General features: G+C 44.5%; 1 protein-coding gene and 1 long non-coding RNA gene across 10 annotated transcripts; one reads left to right on the top strand and one right to left on the bottom strand.

Moving 5' to 3' along the window:
* Positions 1-1,905: 1,905 nt before the first annotated feature.
* Positions 1,906-9,288, bottom strand: LOC123114147 (uncharacterized). Of its 9 annotated transcripts, none has more exons than XR_006456433.1 (8): positions 8,780-9,288; positions 8,361-8,518; positions 8,113-8,270; positions 7,619-7,762; positions 7,434-7,534; positions 5,370-7,312; positions 4,220-4,392; positions 1,906-2,422 (listed from the first exon to the last, which is right to left on the bottom strand). It is a non-coding gene; the product is annotated as an uncharacterized lncRNA (long non-coding RNA). The 9 variants fall into 9 exon arrangements; XR_006456432.1 differs by having other exon boundaries at positions 7,434-7,505; XR_006456434.1 differs by having other exon boundaries at positions 5,370-5,641; positions 6,646-7,762.
* A 5,881-nt stretch (positions 9,289-15,169) lies between these two features.
* LOC123117609 (guanosine deaminase) lies at positions 15,170-16,978 on the top strand. The gene is made up of 5 exons (XM_044538329.1): positions 15,170-15,392; positions 15,927-15,986; positions 16,122-16,312; positions 16,446-16,550; positions 16,633-16,978. The coding sequence occupies exons 1-5, from the start codon at positions 15,191-15,193 to the stop codon at positions 16,819-16,821; spliced, it is 747 nt and encodes a 248-aa protein (XP_044394264.1). The 5' UTR covers positions 15,170-15,190; the 3' UTR covers positions 16,822-16,978.
* The last annotated feature ends 4,985 nt before the right edge of the window (positions 16,979-21,963 follow it).

Raw genomic sequence — 21,963 nt, 5'->3', positions numbered from 1 at the left:
CTTGCCGCCCTCGTCTGAGGTCAAGAAAGCTACATTCCCAAATAAGTCTTGCATCGACATGCGCGTGTTCCAACCCATTGTGGTGTTTTCGTTCAACGGTATCGGCTAGTGGGTGGATCTCCTGCGTGGCGTCACGTACTGCCTCTTGGACACCTTATTCAGCAACGACACCATTGACGACCCTATGCTGGAGTTTGGCTTCTTTCCGTTTCCTCCAAAGTTGCCTGGAGAAGATCACCGACGCAGCAACTCCCGGGTGGCGCAACCGGAATGCTACCGCACCATGCACGTCGTCCAGGACTCCATCATCAAGTTGGTCTCCATCGACGGCTTCCTCGAGCACGTGGACCTCAAGGACCGCACCATGACGGTGTGGAGATTGTTGGACCCTGACATGGGGTGGGAGAAAGAGTATGAGCTCCGCCTCGAGACTCTTTGGGGGCTCAATGGATTTTGCAACCTCCGAAAAGACTTAACCCCCATGTACCCTCTTTTGAGTACAAACGATCATGATATTCACTAGTAGAAAATGGGGCTATATTACCGGTTTGTAGGGGCATTTAGTGCCGGTTGCTGCAAGCGGCACTAAAGTGTGGGAACTAAAGGCCCCCCTTTAGTCCCGTTTCAGCACGAACCGGCAGTAAAGGGCCACCACGTGGCACGAGGCGCCGTGGTCTAAATGATTTTTTTCATTTTTTAAATAAAATAAAAACAGCCCATCTACTGGGCCGGCATGGCCTGCATACGACTAGAAACCCAACCTCTAGTTGGGCCAGGATGCAGGCCCGTACGGCCTGGTAGGGTCCACAGGGCAGAAGACTTGCAATAGGCCCACAAAGGCCTACTTAGAGAGGAGCTCGACATGGCAGTCGCGGCGGGGTTTATAAACCGATGTGTCCTCTCAACTAGCGAGCTTGGACTAAACATTGTGCACTGCGGGTGGCAGCACACCCCTTTAGTACCGGTTGGAGCCACCAACCCGTACTAAAGGTCACCACCTCTTTAGTACCGGTTCGTGGCACGAACCGGTACTAAAGGTTCACCACGAACCGGTAATAACGAGCGCCGCCCACCTAGCCGTTGGAACCGGCACTAATGGTTCCATTAGTGCCGGCTCCGATACAAACCGAGACTATTAAGCTGCACATTAGATCCTTTTTCTACTAGTGATTGTCTACGTCGCGCTTGACGAGTGCCACGAGAGCCAGAGAATATGGAAGTTCATCCCAACATGTGCACACTATTTTCTCGCGATCAACATGCGGAATAACACCATCGAGACCTCCACTTGTCTTGCAGACTATTTTGGCAGCCTTGACATCAACCACGTCATCTCTTGTGATTTCAGCCGGTATATTTGCGTCGTGGGCCTTGATCTCTATATAATGATGACAGAGACGATGAGACAGATGCCCTTGACATGTTTGGACCCCTTTGACTATGACGAAGCGGAAGGCTACAAAGATGATGAAGGAGGGGCCAAGGAGCTAGCAAGATACCTTGAAGGATGAAGATATATTTCCCCTTCCACTTCCAGCTCGTTACTACTTGCAGCCATCTCCGGCAAGATTAGCCCAACAAGTTCTTCCTGACTTGGTTTGAACATGTATGCATGATGATCATCATGACGAGGATTCAACTCCATTTATTATCTGGAACTGGAATTAATATATCCATTCCCCCTCAATCTTTTGAGAAATGAATTGGATTATTTTACCCATTTATCTTAATGTTTAAGAAATCTGTATGCTTTAGTAGGTTTTTGCCCCGGTACTTTTTATGTTTTATTCAATGCACAATCTTTGATGTTTTACTCTCACTAGATGACCCGGTTGCGCCAATGGGGCAAGAAGCCAATTAGAAGCAATGTTAGTGAAGAATAAGTAAGAAACGTAGATGAAAAGATAAAGTAATGGAGATTGTATTGCAGATAGTAGAATGACTTAAATTGGTTTACAGATAGTAGAACGAATGATATCAATTTACAGAAATACACTTATATATAGGCAGCCTCACAACATATTTAGGCATCTTCTTAGTCTGATCATGGTCTTCAGAGGATATGTACGAAAAAGCAGAGTGTCAGTCGTCGGATAATGCTTGCATGATAGACTTCCACACAGGTACTTGAAGGCCTATAAAAGGTGTTGGTTCCACTCTCAGACCATTTGGAGTAGCCCATATAGTTATTATCTCCGGAATATCTTTGCTTTCATTGGTCCATATGACACACTTGTAGAACCATATATCAAGGAAATCACCAACATGATAGTTATTGTTCTCTAGCTTGCAACAATGAATCAGGATGTCTTCCATTATAGGTGAGGTGGGTTGTTGGTAGCCATGTAATCCTTATCTCATCTCTTCGAGAGAGGATATGTGATACTGCACCAATAGACACGATGAGAGGACACCAAGCAACCTGCGGTAGACAAAATAAATGGCTTAGGAGGGGAAAATAGAAATGGAAAGAGTGTGTATAATAATCATACTACACAAAGGATAAGTTAACTATGCCGGCAATCACCATGAATAGAATTAACAACATCTATCTACCATGAATATAATTAACAACATATATCTGTTACTTGAATGGAACGCAGGTGAATGCATCTCCAGTAAGAGAAGAATAGGTAGTGAGCACACAAGTTTGCACTTTACACAGGTAAGTAATTGGATCAGGTCATCAGGTTTGCTAATGAGGTTAGAACAAAAGTTTGGTATCAAAAGTAACTTAATACAATTGCAGAGGAAAGGTTTTGTAAGAAAGGTACGCTGTAAGCAATTTCTTCTGGTCAACACAGATGCAAAGCAAAGGTGTGAAAACATCAGTTTATCTTGGTTTATAGGCCTATTATCAAACATCTTGCTTTTCAGGCCTATTATCAGACATCTAGGTTTTTAGGCCTATTATCAAACAGCCTATGAGTGTCACGAAAACAGCGAAGTAGATAAAATCTGGGAGTTATTCAACTAAGTTTGACAATACAAAGTTTATTTCCTGTGAAAAATACATCCTCTGGTTTTTAGGAAGATCCAACTTACAAACAACACCGAGCATACTTTCTTAGGAAATACATAATGACCACAGGCAATGGCACAGAATGCAGAACACAACATATGGTTTAATTTACATGTGACATCGCCATAGCAAAACTAAATACACCTATCCCAGATCCTTGCACCTAGAGCAGAGAAACAATTTCAAGTAAATAAAAGCGGGAACGATTGTTAAGGAGGTATTTCTGTCGAGGATGTCAGCTGTAGTCTCCAAAGCATACGAACAACATAAATAAGGGGTTCACTAAGAGTATTATGTTAACAATCTAGTCTCACACACATAGCCTAAGTATATACTCACATGCATGTTCCTTAGTATATAACTAATAACAAAGAGGCATTGTCGATCAGTTAAACCAAAGTTAATAGTGTAGCGTGTTGTCTGTAAAGTCAAGTGACCATGCAGTTCTTTTTCCTGGGATAAAGATGGTGTGATCTTCTCCATGGTCTTTAGTTTTCATCTTTCAGCCTATGTATATGAAGTTTTGGTTGACCTGCACTTCAATTGATAGTTTGGTAAAGCCTTGTACTAAAGATAAGAAAACAAATTGGTGGTTAGCATGTACTGTGCCAACAAACCTGGATCACCATCTGAATGAAAATGCACCTAAAAGAAGGTGTATCACAATTTCTTACTCCATTCTCATTCATATCCCTGATGATTTCTCAAGATGTTTCAGTATAGATATTTGGCCACATATGTCCACTACAAAGTTATCATATGCAATGGAACACATGGTACATGATCACATATATCAACAAACTATCTTCAGAAGATTGGATGGAAACCTCCTAACATAAGAAAATCTTTTGATCTAAGTGCTTTAGAAATAGTTGAAGCGTGTTTCTTCTAAGGTGGTCAGCAAATTGGACCCTCACAAAAGAGCTAACATAGCAGAGATAAAAACTAATGAACTGAAGACAGCCTCAATTAGGACCTATAAACCTCTCAGATGTCATCGAAGCAAACTATCATGTACAGATCATTGCCAACGTTCATATTGAATGTAAGCAGGACATCTGTACCAACCACATCCGTACCAACTAAAGACAACCTCAATTAGGACCTATAAACCTCTCAGATGTCATCGAAGCAAACTATCATGTACAGATCATTGCCAACATTCATCTTGAATGTAAGCAGGACATCCGTACCAACCTCAAGTCCCATTTTTAGGAGAAATTTCTTGTATCCATGTTGATCAAGATGCAGATGTCATGTGATTGTTCGTCATACTCTGTCCTAGCTAGTGAAGCGTTGTTTGCCAAACTGTAGTCCCACCAGTCCATGCTTGGGATATTCAAACGACAAGCTACTTCCTTTGGTATTTTCTGGGTGACCATATATTACAGCCAAAAAAGAGCGAGTGTTATGATCCCAGTTACGAAAATGGCACTAGAACAAAAGGAGAACAACTAAGAAAAACAAATGCATCCTATAGGGCGAAATAGATCGAAAAAAGTGTGTGCAACAGAATGCATGTAACTCAACCTAAGGTGACCAGATCACACATATTTAGATATGTGAAACTGACGTAGGCACGACAAAAATGGTACAAAAAGAGGGCATGTTCAGGTGCGCAATTTCTATGGCAAGACAAGCACCAAACAAAAAAAATAGAGAAAGCAGTAACTTAATACCGTAAATCCAAATAACAACTTATCGCAGGAGCAACAACACAACCTCCGACTACAATCAAGAAGAATGCACCTGAACTGAAGCATAGGCTAAAGATAAATTCAGAACATGGGTATTCTTATAGCTTTATGCCGCTACTCTAAAACGCAGAGTCACCGAATCCCAAATTTCAGAACCAATCCCATAAATTCAGATCTACTACATCGACCTATCACAGGAAATACACAGGTTGTCATGATACCCCTAGAAAAAGGCGCTCTTGGAGGCAGGCAGATTGGTCCGGACGCCCTCGTTATTAGCATAATTGATTAACTATCAAATGGGTACCCACTCAAATTTATCTAAAGGGAGATTATTCTTTGTGGTGATCCACATGCTATAAATTTTCAAGTAATGTTATACATGAAATGGAGGTTATATGATTAACTATCATATTAGCATCACTCAAATTATCTAAGGGAAACTAAATATTTTTCAGGCTAAAGCACTGAAACGAAGGAGCTACCCCACTTCTCTTTCTTATACAGATTATACATGAAATAAAATGAAGTATTCATAGTGTAAATGATTAGTGAATTGCTCCTCCCTATCCAGACGAATTGATTTCAACCACCAAATTACAGCAGAGTGGACGAAAAGTGAATAAATTGGATAGAAGGAGCTGCAATACCTGTGGATGGGTTGGAGATAGCAAGGTCGCCGGCAAGGACGCCCATCCAATCATGTTTATGTTTTTGTAAAACCTGGGAAGAATGTGAAAACCGAGATGCAAGTAACACCATAGCTTCCTTTTGTTTTGATTCTGCTGAAAAGTCCCATAGCATGATATCTTCAGAACAGCATGTGGTGTGCCAGTGGCATCCAAACAAGAAGATTTGGAACAGAGAGAACGGAAATACACCAAAAGAGATCATCGTCTTTGAATTTTTTCTCGCGCCTGGCCTAATTGCAAAGATATTTTCAAATGCCCACATATTTATTTAGCTGATTACTATAAGCAAGAAAAGCCGCCATCATACACAAAGCGGAAGATATTGAGTATGGTCCTATACTCTGTCAAAATTAAACTACAAGACTATCAGTTTGAAAATGTATTTTCATTGCCATCATGTCATCATACACACCAAAGAGCCAATAGATTAGCTAACTAACACATTTCATATATTTAGCATCATGATTTCCCAAAAATCAATTAAAAAATATCACCTAAAACTCAAAAGCGATAACCTCGAGTGATGACCCAAGTGTTGAGGCGTCACAAAAAACTGGGCCATTTTTTGGCCTAATTGGAGGTTGTAAAGGCCCGGTCAGGGTTTTGTTTTTGCCTGCAGGGGCAACTGTTTGCATGGGGGCCTGGGGCGAATCGTTCGCTCCAGCTCCTCCCCCAGATCCAGCAAAAACGTTCGGTGGGGTGATCACTCCCTGACGAACAGTTTGTTTGTTCCCAGGAGCAAAAATCTGACGTTCCCAGGAAACCATTTTACACTTTGCATATCTTCGTGCGTATACTAAACATGCCAACGACATCCACACGCTTGAAAAAGTACATAATCAAACAACACTCACATGAGTTACAGAGTCCTATCTTTACCGCCCCAAAAAACAATATAGTTGTTCTGCAAGTAATTACATGACATGATGATGGCTTCATCAAATATCAATTTTTTGTGATTATTAGTGGCCATGTGCATGCCTAAACCATATAGCATGATTCATCTGCAAATTCTTCCTACACACCCTAAACTAAACCAACAAGTTATGGTAGTAGCCTAGACAAATAATTTAGAAAAAACAACATAAAGGAGAGGAGAAGGCAGACGGTAAGGCATCAAAACTAAGAACAGGTTACATCCCAAAAGATTTGTTTATTCCAGAAATATAAGTGAGCATCTGATTAGAGGAAAGTACACTCTCTTAAGGGAAGTAGAACAATTCATAATGCTCACCTAACATGCACAAAACAGAGATCAGCCATGTAATTTTACTGCCTGATATGTTATCATTTTTACTTTTCTTGTTCAGCGAAGAGGAGTCGCAGTTTGCAAGTACTATAACTTCATTCGTATTTCCTTGGAAAACAGAGTCAGGTGCAACATTAATAGACCACTGTCTAATATCAGTTAATGGGGAAAGATGTAATGGAAACAATGAGCATATAAATTCTGAAATCATCCTCGACAACATCGTGTGCGGAAAATTTTACAAAGGGAAAGGGCAAACTCTTCTTTTATCATTACCAGGGGTACAAAAAATAATTTTCATTTGCAGACAATAGGAAAAGCCTTAACTCAGCTGAAAAATGGGCAATCCAGAAATACTGAGGAACATCAGCTCTATTGACTCGTATAGTCCAGGGATCACAAAAGTAGTTAATTTAATATCTAGACTCTTGAGTGTGCAATGGACAATTGTAGAGTTGGCAAGGATATAAATCCTAGAGTAAAGATATTGATATTAAATAACTAAATGAACTGGTAAAAAGGGGGACCTCACTATCCATGGCTAAGCAAAACAAACTTACATGTGAAGATGTGGCATAGGTGTGCATGTCTCACCGAGTGAGATCCCTGTGGGTTGCACATAATGATGCAAGAGTAGTCTGTCTTCAGAAAACTTCAAAGATACACGACCACACCAAAGTTCAAGTCAAAATTAGTTATGTACAACAGTACAAGATGATTCTATGACTGGCAACCAATTATTCTAGGGTTAGACCAATCAGTTCTCAGCTTACCTAATTAGTTTGGTCTGCTAAGCATTTTGTTCCTACTGCAATCTTCAAGTATATTGTGTAACCAAGTTATTCCTAAAGAAAGAACAGCCTGTATAAATTATCTGAGCAAAGTAGAAAAAAATAAAAATTAATAAAAAGCAATAAATCCTAATCGCCATCTTAGTCAGCAATATAAACAGTTCTACCATGATTCTTCAATGCATTGCGAAGTGAGATCCCAATCCCATTTTCATCTCAATCCTTCTCCAGAGCTATTTTCCCCCAATCTTTTTTGGCCAACAGTCTGTAGGAACATAGTGGAACTTCCCCAATCTTCTTTGGCCATCAGTCTGTAGGACAAAATGTAACTTCAGTGTATAAGAGTATGACAAATAAAACAATATTTGCACAAAGATGAAATTTTCTAGGAAATTAAAGGGTCAAGTGTAACAAGGTTGGGTGAAGTTTAAGATGGGTAGGACGTTCCATGTGAGGTCAGCTCTCTACAAAGCATGATCATACATTATCCTATCAATTTGACTGCCCTAGAAAGAGGAAGCAAATATTGTACACAGGCCAAACACTGGCTTGAGAGATGAAACACCTTATGATATACTGTATTTTAGTTGTTGAGATGCAGTTGGACTGCTGAATAAAAAGAATTACACGGCACAGAGTCAGAGATGATGACTGAACTTACATATCTTTTGGAGGTGCTGATTCATCAGTATTTGAATATAGAAACAATGAGAAACCACTCTCAACACTCAGAACTTCGAGAGAAGATACGTGTGTTCATTTACAATCAGTAATCATGAAGATGTCCATGCAAGCACCTGCTTGAACAGCATTAGCAACCTGTGGTACGCCAATCAGGATACCTCACAAAATATTCACAGAATAGATCAATATGTATGCAAACTAACAACTGCCGCATCACTTTCTCACCCGCAACTTGGGAGTAGGCCGCCACCATCGACCACTACTCTGCATCTTGGCTGCATTTTATGAATCAGATTCTTATAACCCTTGGTATACTGCTATCTGGTAACATCACTTGCAACTTGGGAGCAGGCTGCCGCGTCGACCACCGCTCTACATCTTGGCTGCATTTATGAATCAAATTCTTAATATCCTTGGTATACTGAACACAATTTCATTCAAAGTGCATATCATGATCTATGAACACAATTTTATTCAAAGCATATGAACCAAATTGACTACTACTTCAACCATTCAACTAACTGTTGCCGCCATTTTGTGAAGTTAATCTAGAAAAGTGGTTGCATAGAGATAGATCCCAAAATAATCAAATGAGGAAAGAAATGGTATTTTTATGCAGAAGATGGGACATCGTCTCTTCATACCTCAGCATGGAACACCTCACGAACAAATCGGTGCCAGGGGAGGCAGCAGATGCGGTCGTCGTCGCTTGATGCGCAGCTCCCAAAGCCGTGCTTGCCGCCTGCTGCACCACGTGTGGCGCTCACTGGCAAGGCACCGCCAGGACGATGTTGGTCCAAGCCGCTGCCGTCCGCGTCCTTCCAGCTCGAGCTCGTCCATGGGATTTCATCCATTACCTTCACCTCAAGGGCGACGAGAGAGCATGGGGCGCGGCTGCTGCCCCCCTCCTCCTGTTGAGTCCTACTCGAGGGTGAGCTCCTCCTGCCGAGTCTCGAGGACGAGCTCCTCCTGCTAAGGCCGGATCGAGGCCGACGGGCGCCGAGAGAGCACGGGCCGGCCGAGGCCGAGGCGGTGGCGACAACAGGAGAGGAGGCGAACGAGGCCGAGACGGCGGCGGCAGGAGAGGAGGCGGCTAGGTCTTGGCTGCTTTTCCTCTTTTCTCTCACTGCCGCTTCCCCTTTTCTTTTGTCTCGTGCCCGCTTGCCCAGGCCGCCCGCTCGCCCGCTGCTTTCTCTAAGCCGCGCACCCACGAGAATGACAGATGGGCCCGCCACGGCTGAAGCGGAGGCGCCGCCACTGGGTGCAAACGAGGACGGTAAAAAACGCCCTGCCAACCCAGGAACGCCACTGGCAACCCACGATCGATCGCCCCCGCTTTCACCCGGACACAGGCACGCACACACAGTGTGGCTGCCAGGCTGGCCCACGCGCAAAGCTGGCCCATGCATCAGCCGCTCTAGCCCGATTCCGCGGCGTTCAGAAGAACGAGCGCCCAGATGTTTACCACGGTGATAAAAAGTACGATGCCAACAGCCAGCGAGGCGAATCGAGCGTGCAGGATCATTTTGAAGCCGCGAGGGCGCCGAAACGGCGGGTAGTGTAGGAGGTTTTATATGTTAGATGCTAGGTATCTCATCTTCATAAGGAACTTCTATTTTTTGTGGGTAAAACTTCTATTTTTATCGGTTCCCACGAAATGTTATCTTCATAAGGGAGGTTATTATGCCATCAATTAGCATCATTTTCACCTAGAGTTAGGTTTTTCCAATCAATGCTCAAAATACTCTTCTTCTTTGGGAACTTGGCAAGGCAAAAATGGCGTGGGTGAGCGATAAAATTATTAAACTTCTACCACTGTTGTGTAGAAACAATGGATAAAGGGGATGCAAAAGTGGACTCATCATCCTGCTCTTACTCCAAGAGCGGTTGTGGGCGGCGGGGAAAGTGGAGATTGTGCATGACACAAAGAGAGTTGGAGGTTGTGGGGCGGGGAGTGAGTTGGAGGTTGTGGGGCGGTGGTGATAGAGGTGAAGGCTATGAGAAGTAGGGATATGAGCTATCGGATATGATGACAACCTTTTTATAGGCGCGGGTGGAGGAAAAAATGAGTGAGAAAACATGGCTGAAATGGCCCTGATGTCTACTACACAACCTTCTTCTTGTAGACGTTGTTGGGCCTGCAAATGCATAGGTTTGTAGGACAGTAACAAATTTTCCTCAAGTGGATGACCTAAGGTTTATCAATCCGTAGGAGGCGTAGGATGAAGATGGTCTCTCTCAAACAACTCTGCAACCAAATAACAAAGAGTCTCTTGTGTCCCCAACATAGCCAATACAATGGTGAATTGTATAGGTGCACTAGTTCGGCGAAGAGACGAAGATACAAGTGCAAAATAGATAGTAGATAAAGGTTTTTGTAATCTGAAATATTAGGAGCGATAAAAGTGAGCGTAAATGGTATTCCAATGATAGGAAACAAGGCCTAGGGTTCATACTTTCACTAGTGCAAGTTCTCTCAACAATAATAACATAGATAGATCATATAACAAGCCCTTAACATGCAACAAAGAGTCACTCCAAAGCCACTAATAGCGGAGAACAAACATAGAGATTATGGTAGGGTACGAAACCACCTCAAAGTTATCCTTTCTGTTCTATCTATTCAAGAGTTCGTAGTAAAATAACATAAAGCTATTCTTTCCGCTCAATCCATCATAGAGTTCATACTAGAATAACACCTTAAGACACAAATCAACCAAAACCCTAATGTCACCTAGATACTCCATTGTCACCTCAAGAATCCGTGGGCATGGTTATACGATATGCATCACACAATCTCAAATTCATCCAACCAACATAAAAGTACTTCAAAGAGTGCCCTAAAGCTACTACCGGAGAGTCAAGAACGTGTGCCAACCCCTATGCATAGGTTCATGGGTGGAACCCGCAAGTTGGTCACCAAAACATACATCAAGTGGCACATGATATCCCATTGTCACCACAGATAATCACGGCAAGACATACATCAAGTGTTCTCATAAAAGACTCAATCCGATAAAATAACTTCAAAGGGGAAACTCAATTCATCACAAGAGAGTAGAGGGGGAGAAACATCATAAGATCCAACTACAATAGCAAAGCTCGGGATACATCAAGATCGTGCCATAGATGGAACACGAGAGAGAACACGAGAGAGAGAGAGATCAAACACATAGCTACTGGTACATACCCTTAGCCCCGAGGGTGAACTACTCCCTCCTTGTCATGGATAGCGCCGGGATGATGAAGATGGCCACCGGTGATGGGATCCCCCTCCGGCAGGGTGCCGGAACAGGGTCCCGATTGGTTTTTGGTGGCTCTGGAGGCTTGCGGCGGTGGAACTCCCGATCTAGGTTCTGTTTTGGAAGTTTTACGATAAGTAGGTATATATGGGTGCAGGGGGTACGTCGGAGGAGCTACGGGGGCCCCACGAGGCAGGGGGGCGCGCCCAGGGGGGCACCCCCCACCCTCATGAGCACCTCCCTTGGCTCCTGACGTGGGGTCCAAGTCCATCCGGTAGCTTTCCTTCCAAAAATAACTTCTCCAGTTGATTTCGTTCCGTTTTGACTCCGCCTGATATTCCTTTTCCTCAAAACACTGAAATAGGCATAAAACAGCAAATCTGGACTGGGCCTCCGGTTAATAGGTTAGTCCCAAAAATAATATAAAAGTGGATAATAAAGCCCAATATTGCCTAAAATAGTAGATAAAGTAGCATGGAGCAATCAAAAATTATAGATACGTTGGAGACGTATCAGGCCCCATGCAGTTGGCATGCATCTGTTCGCATGCATTTGTTCGTCATTATTTGGCAGGCGGGAGAGGAGGTTGGCTGCGGGATGTTCAGGAGGGAGGTGAAACTATGCAAGTAGTTGGCGAATGGGGTGTCCCCTAAGAGCATCTCCACTAGTCCCCCCAGGAAGCCTCCCCAAGGCACTTTTTCACCACCGGCGAGTAAAATTCTTCCCACTCGTCATCTCAAGAGCCCAGTTTTCGTCGGATTTGAGCAAAAACACAGCCGACGAGCCCAGACGAAACCCAGCCCCCCGAGGGGCAGCTGGGACGCCAACACTATTGTTTGCATGCAAAAGGTCCACTGTCGGTGTCCCAACTCCCTCTCTACTCTCTCTCTCTCTCCCTCCCTCTCTCTCTCTCCCTCTCTCTCTCTCTCTCCTCCAGGGCCACCCACGTGCTGGGTCGCACAAGGCACACTCCCCCATCCCCCACCCATTGAGGCAAGCAGGCGCGCATCGGACGGGACGGGCGCGGCGAGCAGGGCGTCGGAGCTGCGGCACGGGCGAGCGCGGGCGTCATGGCGGGTGGGCGCGGGCGTCACGGCGGCCGCGTGAGCTCGCGGGGAGGGCGCCGGAGCAGTGAGGCGGGGAGCTCGTCCATGGCGTCCTATTTCTCGACGACAGCGTCGCGTAGCTTGGAGTTCTCGTCGCTGGCGAACTCGAGCGACTCGCGCGTTGGCCTCCTCCACCGCCCGCTCGAGCGCGCGCCGCAGGCCGTCGTTGTCGTTGTCGACCGGGCGGTGCATCTTGGCGAGCTCGACGGCGTCCTCCTCGGCCGCGCGCCCACGTGCGAGCAGCGCCTTCTTCCTGGCGCGCCAAGCGGCCGCGGCCTCCTTCCAGTCGGCCATGATGCCGTCGAGCTTCTCGGCGTCGTGGTCGCCTGCTTGCAGCCAGGGAGCGGACGGGAGATGGCGAGGCCAGGGAGCGGACGGGACGGGGGCGGAGGAGGAGCGCGCGACGGCCGGGCGGAGCGACGCGTGCATGGCCGTGGACGTGTGGCTCGCAGTATGGCGGATCAAAGTGGCGAGTCACCGCAGCGAGGCGGCAAGCCGGTGGCGAGGCAGCTCGCTACAGAGACGCAGGCAGCAGGCCAGCAGCCCGACGGCTCGCGGCGGCCCGCACCGGTGGCGAGTTGAGGCAGGAGCGGTGACTCGGTGTGGTAGCGACGCACGACAGAGGCGGGGTCGAGAGCAGTATCTCGAGGCCACTGCCACTCGGATGCAGCGGGGCGAGTCTGAGGCGGAACGGAGTCCGGGGGCAGTCAGCCCTGGGCGACGTCGGCGGCTTGGATGCGCAAAAACAGAGGCCAGGGCGGAGTCGTCCCTGGGCGAGCAGCAAGAGGGCCGCGAGGGCGAGAGCGCGAGACATGGCGAGGGCGCGGGGGAAACGAGTGGATAATTTTTCACCCCGAGGCTAAATGTTTCGCCGGCAGCCCCCCAAGCGGCAAAAAAAATGTCTCCTGTGGGGCTAAACAGCTGGAAATGATCTAAACCAATGGCTACACCTCCAAATACTGAGCCTCGTGGACTGGAATTGAGATGCCTTCCATAAATTACGGTGATATGGACGAAGCGGCGTTTTGGCTCCCGCGAGCATGTGCTCCCGGGTGAACGGTACCCTGAGAAAAATTGTAAATGTTTTAAAAAATGATTGTGTTGGTGTTACAAGCATGCTTGATAACTTTCATGTGGAACGGAGCATCCCTGTTTCGTTGGTGAAAAAACAAATTTGGATTGTCATTTCGTGGTGACATTTTGTCTTCGACTTGTTTTTCTTTTTTTTGCGCAGGCCAAAATGCTTAACCTTTTTGCCTTAAAATTTACCCGTAGCATTTGTATGTGACAAAGATCAAAAAAAAATTCTCTCAATTTTTTTGACAATTGGATTTTTGATGATATGGGGCATATTGCGGCTTTGCTAGACAAATATGTTGGTCAAAATCGTCATTTCGGATGATTATTATGTCGATTGAGTCCATATGACTCTGAGAGTGGAGTTTTCTCCGGTGCATAGATAGATTAGCGAAACTACTTCAGAGACGACATATGCTTGGACGATTTTTGCACGATGCCTAATCCAATAGCTTTGTCCACTTTGGTGTGACGCATGGACATTGGGATATCCAACGTCGTGTGTGTATGCGAACCAACTTGTGGTTGAGATAATTAGGTGGACAGTGGTATTTCTAACCCACCAGGGTTCAAATCCTGATGCTCGCATTATTTCTGGATTTATTTCAGGATTTCCGGCGATGTGCTTTCAGTGGGAGGAGATGTTCCCGTCGACAACGAGACGCCTATGGTGGCTTCATAAATCTCAAGATGATATGCCGACTCAGTCTCTCGGAGGTGCTCATAGGGGTAGGGTGTGTGTGTGTGCGTTCATAGGGATGAGTGTATGCGCGTGTATATGAGTGCTTGTGTCTGTACTGATGCTTAAAAAAACATCATGTGTGTATGTGCATGAAGTGTCGTCCGTGTAGCAACGTTCATAGATTAATTCATTAATCACTTTGGATGGCCCCCTTGCATGCAGCTTTTTGCAGTTCCACCCATCCCACGGAACCGGATCCTCTAACATTGAGAAGGAAAGTTAAACAAGCCACAGTATCATAACTTTCCTTCTTTCTATCCATATGATTATGACTAAAATAATTTAAATTAATTTGCAAATTGATGATCTACTGTGTACATTTATGGTAATTACATACAAACAAATTGATGATGAAATAAAATTAATTTTAAATTATTTATATCTACAGTAAATACCAACAGTAAACAACCTAATAACTATGTACTAACAATCCCTAACTTTTCTTTTTTATTTACACTAGGCTAACACTGTAGCATTGTGACTTTCCTTCTCAATGTTAGAGGTATTTTTGACGTTCAATTTTTATTCTTCTATATATTTTAAATGATCGGTCCAATTTAATTTTCGTTTTCAGACAAAACATATTTGCCCTTGTGACGATTTTAAGATATATTTTAAACATGTTCAAAACATATATTCAATAATACTGTTCAAGCGTATCTGCCCGCCGATTTTAAATCGGACGGTGTGGAGCGGGGGCAAGTCACGGCACTGTTCACTGGTGACTACCAAGTCAGTGAATCTCAATCCGGAAGCATAGCGTAGAACGAAAAAGATAATTTGGTTATGCGGTGTGGCGCTTCAAAGATTGTAAGTTTGATATTAGTGGATAAGCGATAAAAATTACACGTCGTTGGTGTGAGAAGTTCTAGTTCTGTACTAGCGCTGATGTGGACCGGTGCTCCAGCTTCATCAGCCTTCCGCGTCGGCGAGCGACGACCAAGCGCCAGCAGCTCTTCCCTTTCCTCCCCCACTCCCACGGACGGACGGGACAGGGAAAGGGCCGACCGACGCGCATCTCGTCGCCTCGCTCCGCCGACCCGCTCCCCTCCTCCTCCCAGGCCATCCCTCGCCATGGAGGAAGCGAAAGGTATGCTCTGCCGCTCTCGCTCTGCTCCGGTCATCTCCTGGGTCTGGGTTGGTGTGCTTGGATCTCGATGGATGGGGTGGCAGTCTCCTGGTTCCACATCTGAATGGGAGTGTGCCGAGGAGACTGCACTGAATTTTGGTAGAGTAGAGCAGGCCATACACGAGAGGGACTGAATTCTTTTTGTCTCTGGATTGCTGAGTGCTGTCAGTGTTCCATTGTCCTGTCCTGCATAGCCGGGGTGTTTTTTTTTTCAAGAATAAGCAACAATTTGCTGCCTGTCATTTTCATTAAGCGAGAGGGGAAATAGTTACAGAGCGAGAGCCGCTGAGGAAACAAGAACCGACTCCTGTATCCCCGAACGCACGCTCTGCCGCTTTCACAACCTTTCTTCAGTTCATGGCGGTCTTGTTTGTTTATGTGTGCTAATTTTCTCTCTACATTTCATAAGTTGCTCTACCCACGTGCTTTACTTCATTTTATCCTGCCTTTTGACCAAGTAAGTCTCAAGCAAGAAAATCTCTTGTGAAATTGTAGTTGTGGAGTCCAATGACGGGGCTACCTCGGTTGCTTCTGCATTTCCTGGTCACCCGGAAGGTACTCCCTGCTTCTTACGGCATTGCAAGACATAACGTATTTGACCAATGAACATCTTTGTTATTCTCCGCAATTGGAGAAACACTCTTTCTTAAAGAAAAGACTGGCTTGTGTATGCTTTGCTTCTTTGAACAGCTGCACAAGATAGAGATCACAAGTTCTTATCGACAGCGGTAGAAGAAGCTTACCGAGCAGTCGACTGTGGCCACGGACGGCCATTTGGCGCAGTCGTAGTCCGCAACGACGAAGTGGTAGTCAGTTGCCATAACATGGTTTTGAAGAACACCGATCCAACTGCACATGCTGAAGTAACTGCAATAAGAGAGGTACTTAAGGTACCCTGTAACTAGATGCACTTGGTGCTTACTGGTTACATTTTGGTACTTAATGTTTTCTTGTTGTTCACTTCCAATGTTTAATCGTCTGTATCAAATAATCGGTATTTTGCTTTCACTCTAGGCTTGCAAAAAGCTTGGCAAGATTGACTTGTCGGATTGCGAAATGTATGCATCCTGCGAACCTTGTCCAATGTGTTTTAGCGCCGTTCATCTATCCCGGATCAAGGTTCGCCCCTTACTGCTGTAGAATGCATGTAGCTTAATTTGTTTACTAACTAGTAATAATCATGCTGAATTCTGCAATGCAGAGGCTGGTGTATGGAGCCAAGGCAGAAGCTGCTGTTGCCATTGGATTTGACGCCTTCATTGCTGATGCTCTCGGAGGAACTGGGCACTACCGTACGGCCAACCTGGAGATAAAGCGAGCAGATGGGAATGGAGCCCTGCTTGCTGAACAGGTCTTTGAGAACACCAAGGGGAAATTTCGATTGAAATAATGTGTAGATAAAGACATGATGTGATTTCACATCATGGGAGCCCTTGATGCTCAGAAAAAATAATGTAATTGTCAAAATTATGTCATTGGTGATGGACTAAAAACTATCAACTTAAATATACCATTTGATTCTAATTTGATCTTACTTAATTCTGAGATACTAATTGTCACTCACTAATTGTGGGCACTAACACGAACATATACAAAGAAAAACAGAACTACAACTATTATGTCTCGCATGAAAACTGTCATGCACACTTGAACACTTGATAATTGTTTTTGATTTACTGTTCATCTCAAAAGCTAAAACGTCGTGCCCATCACCATAGAATAAATCACTTAATAGAAGTGGCCGAGTGTGAACCAAATATAAGAGGATGCTGATTTGTTCAGACTCAGGCCTTCATTTTCACTTGATTGCTTGACTTGAGAAAGAACCCAGGACAAGCGAGGGAGTGCACACACTAACGATTTGAATCTTACGGGCTTGGTAAGCAAGTAAAAAATTTACTAAGAAAAATATGTGGCAAAACCTAACCAAATACTCTCCATGGTCATACTTGTGATATTAACCCTAAAAATAATTGATCACATTTTATTCTAACTAAAACCCAAAAGGCCAACTCTTTTGCTAAAATCCTAAAACATGTGTTTATATAAAGAAAATATGAGTTTCCTCGACATCATATTAACAACATTTTTAGGTTTTTAATACCTTAGAACTCACCTGCCCCAAAAAATCTAAATTTTGGAGGTGAACTATTTTAGAAGTGGGTGAAAATTGAAAACTATTACAACATGCATTTTCTCACCTCCAAAAGTCTTAAAAATTTAACATCCTCTTCCCTATCACATTCTTGACCTTCAGAAAATAAATCAACCCACTACCCTTGCTGTAAATTTCAAAAACTAAATTTGAATTACAGAATCGGCCCAAGTTAAAAACTGGACATGGCGACGACGAAAGAAATCATCTGGAAAATCTCAAAATAATCCTTGAGATGAGCCTTACTATGTAGCAAATCCAAGTTGACGTCATTTCCCTCCTTGGATCAAAGTCATTTGGAGCCAAACATGAGAGTTCATCCATTTGTCCCCAGATTACCATGCGGACTCTGGTCAAAATCTTGCATCTAGCCACCCATCTTCCTTCCTCTCACTGCCCATAGGCCCAGGACCCCACATGGCAACCTCTGGCGCAGCCTGAAGGTGATCCTGAGCTCTCCCTCTGTCTCCCTTTCTTTCGTCTGGTGCGGCTAATTGTTTTTAAATAATACATTCTTTTAATTAATTTTCATAAATATTACGCTGGGTAAGTTTTTTTCAAAAATAATACACCCCCGGCCCGCTGCAGGCTGACTGGGCCTAGTCGGCCCACAGCAGGCCAATTGGATTCCAATCGGCCTACAGCTGGCCGACTGGCCCCGGTCGGCCCACTGTGGGCTGATTGGGTCATGTCGGCCCACTGTGGGCCGACTGGAGCTAATTGGCTCGCTGTGGGCTAATTGTTTTGCAAAAAAAGTAGGCATAAAAAATATATGTTTAAAAAATGTTAATCATGTAATTAAAAAAGTTAAACGTGTATAAAAAAATGTTCCTGATGTATAGAAAAAATGTACAATATATATGCAAAAAAGTTGACTAAAAAATACGTTTTAAAAAGTGTTAATCATGTATTTAAAAATAGTTAAATGTGTGTATAAATATATTCCTTATCTATACAAAAAATATAGAATGTGTATGAAAAAAAATTGACACCAAAAAAATATGTTTGAAAAAATTAATCATGTATTTGAAAAAATGTTCAACGAGTACACAAAAATGTTTCATGTATTGGAATGAAAGGTTAAACATGTATAAAAAAATGTTCCAGCTCCGGATCCAGTATGGGAGCATCACGGACCTAAGTATGTTTGGTTGCTCTTTTTGTATGGAACTAGATTTTTTTTTTCAAACATATTCTTTTGGTGTCAACTTTTTTCATATACATTCTATATTTTTTGTATAGATAAGGAACATTTTTTATACACACATTTAACAATTTTTAATCATGTATTTGAAAAAATGTCAACTTTTCAAACATATTTTTTTGGTGTCAACTTTTTTTCATACACATTCTATATTTTTTGTATAAATAAGGAACATTTTTTATACACACATTTAACAATATTTAAATACATGCATAACACTTTTTAAAACATATTTTTATGTCAACTTTTTTGCATATATATTGTACATTTTTTGTATACATCAGGAACATTTTTTATACACGTTTAACATTTTTTATTTACATAATTAACATTTTTTAAACATATATTTTTTATGCCTACTTTTTTTTTGCAAAAACAATTAGCCCACAGCGAGCCAATTAGCTCCAGTCGGCCCACAGTGGACCGACAGGACGCAATCAGCCCACAGTGGGCCGATAGGGGCCAGTCGGCCAGCTGTAGGCCAACTGGAATCCAATCGGCCTGCAGCAGACCGACGGTGTATTTTTTTTATTCAGCGTAATATTTATGGAAATTAATAAAAAAAAATATTATTTAAAAAAAAATAGCTTTGGTGCATGGCTCGCCCGCTGCAAAAGGAGCAGCATTATTGCCGCGTCGTGCCAACGGCCACCTGCTGCCATTGCTGCACCACCCGTGTGGTTCACTGTTTATCGAGTTAGGCTCAACATGATCCGCATCGTATGGGTTAGGAAATTAGGCCAACTCCACCCGCGCGACCCCAAACGAACGTCTGTTTTGTCCGTTGTCCATTTGGGTACGGGGATGGGGTCGTGTCCGGGCAGTTTTCGGGATGCGGTGGCCGTGCGCCCAGCGCGCGGACGCATCCCGGTCGCATCTTGTCCGTGTGCACATTTCTTTGCAAGTCCTTAAACTTTTTTTATCATTCATTTTTGGTACATGACAATACATCATTACATTTTGACTAGTAAAGCAAGGTCAAAGAAAACAAGAACCACAAGAATACATTTGAGAAGATACCCAACTTCCATAAACTGCTCCCTTGAGTTGGGTTAGGGCCTTCTCGATGCACTCATTGTTGATCTGTGGAGGAGGCTCGACGTTGCACCCTCCTTTCTTCTTCAAGCCAGAAGTCGATGTTGCTTCCTCACACGTAGTATCGTGCCTTATTGCTTCTTCGCACGTAGTATCGTGCCTAGCCTCTAATCTAGCAACAAGTGCACTTGTCTCATCTAAAGCCTCTAGGCTAGCTAAAAGTGCATGAACATGCACTACATTTCGCTCTATCAATATATCGATGTACTCTTCTTCCCAATACCAAAACTTGCATCCATTCTACACAATAAAACTTAAAGTTAGCACCACTAGTCTAATCCGAGAGCACAAACCGAAGCTAAAAAGAGCACATACCCCATCGTTTAAGCACTTGATGAACACCCATCCGGAATGCTCCGGTGTTGTATGTTGGGGAACGTTGCAGAAAATTAAAATTTTTCCTACGGTTTCACCAAGATCCATCTATGAGTTCATCTAAGCAACGAGTCAAGGGAGTGAGTTTGCATCTACATACCACTTGTAGATCGAGTGCGGAAGCGTTCAAGGGGATGGTGATGATGGAGTCGTACTCGTCGTGATTCGGATCACCGATGACCAAGTGCTGAACGGACAGCACCTCCGCGTTCAACACACGTACGGGACAGACGACGTCTCCTCCGTCTTGATCCAGCAAGGAGGAAGGAGAGGTTGAGGAAGATTGCTCCAACGGCAGCACGACGGCGTGGTGTTGTTGATGCAACAGTACTCCGACAGGGCTTCGCCAAGCACGTACGAAGGAGGAGAGGTGTTGGGGAGGGGAGGGGCTGCGCCTTGAGTTGTGTCCAGCAGCCCTCCCCTCACCCCTCTATTTATAGGGGAAGGGGCAAGGGGGTCCGGCCCCTCTAGATGGGATCTAGAGGGGGGGGGCGGCGGCCAGGGAGGGGGAACTTGCCCCCCAAGCAAGGGGGGCGCCCCCTTAGGGTTTCCCCCCCAACCCTAGGCGCATGGGCCCAAGGTGGGGGGTGCGCCCAGCCCTCCAGGGGCTGGCTCCCTGCCCCTTGCGGCCCATGTGGCCCTCCGAGAGGGGTGGCCCCTCCCGGTGGACCCCCGGAACCCCTCCGGTGGCCCCGGTACAATACCGATATGCCCCCGAATTCTTCCGGTGTCTGTATGACAACTTCCCATATATAAAACTTCACCTCCGGACCATTTCAGAACTCCTCGTGACGTCCGGGATCTCATCCGGGACTCCGAACAACTTTCGGTAATCACATACAAGTCTTCCTAATAACCCTAGCGTCACCGAACCTTAAGTGTGTAGACCCTACGGGTTCGGGAGACATGCAGACATGACCGAGACGCTCTCCGGTCAATAACCAACAGCGGGATCTGGATACCCATGTTGGCTCCCACATGCTCCTCGATGATGTCATCGGATGAACCACGATGTCGAGGATTCGATCAAACCCCGTATTCAATTCCCTTTGTCAATCGGTACGTTACTTGCCCGAGACTCGATCGTCGGTATCCCAATACCTTGTTCAGTCTCGTTACCGGCAAGTCACTTTACTCGTACCGTAATGCATGATCCCGTCACCAACCACTTGGTCACTTTGAGCTCATTATGATGATGCATTACCGAGTGGGCCCAGAGATACCTCTCCGTCATACGGAGTGACAAATCCCAGTCTCGATCCGTGTCAACCCAACAGACACTTTCGGAGATACCTGTAGTGCACCTTTATAATCACCCAGTTACGTTGTGACGTTTGGTACACCCAAAGCACTCTTACGGTATCCGGGAGTTACACGATCTCATGGTCTAAGGAAGAGATACTTGACATTGAAAAAGCTCTAGCAAACGAACTACACGATCTTGTGCTATGCTTAGGATTGGGTCTTGTCCATCACATCATTCTCCTAATGATGTGATCCCGTTATCAACGACATCCAATGTCCATAGCCAGGAAACCATGACTATCAGTTGATCAACGAGCTAGTCAACTAGAGGCTCACTAGGGACATATTATGGTCTATGTATTCACACGTGTATTACGATTTCCGGATAATACAGTTATAGCATGAATAAAAGACAATTATCATGAACAAAGAAATATAATAATAACCTTTTATTATTG

Source organism: Triticum aestivum, chromosome 5B (assembly GCF_018294505.1).
Source record: "Triticum aestivum cultivar Chinese Spring chromosome 5B, IWGSC CS RefSeq v2.1, whole genome shotgun sequence".
Taxonomy (NCBI): Eukaryota; Viridiplantae; Streptophyta; class Magnoliopsida; order Poales; family Poaceae; genus Triticum; species Triticum aestivum.
This window is presented reverse-complemented; position numbering and strand designations above follow the sequence as displayed.

Coding starts and splice junctions, on each gene's coding strand:
- LOC123117609 (XM_044538329.1), top strand. CDS start 15,191: ATGTGGACCGGTGCTCCAGCTTCATCAGCCTTCCGCGTCGGCGAGCGA. Junction 15,393..15,926: donor CGCCATGGAGGAAGCGAAAG/GTATGCTCTGCC, acceptor GTGAAATTGTAG/TTGTGGAGTCCAATGACGGG. Junction 16,551..16,632: donor TTCATCTATCCCGGATCAAG/GTTCGCCCCTTA, acceptor TCTGCAATGCAG/AGGCTGGTGTATGGAGCCAA.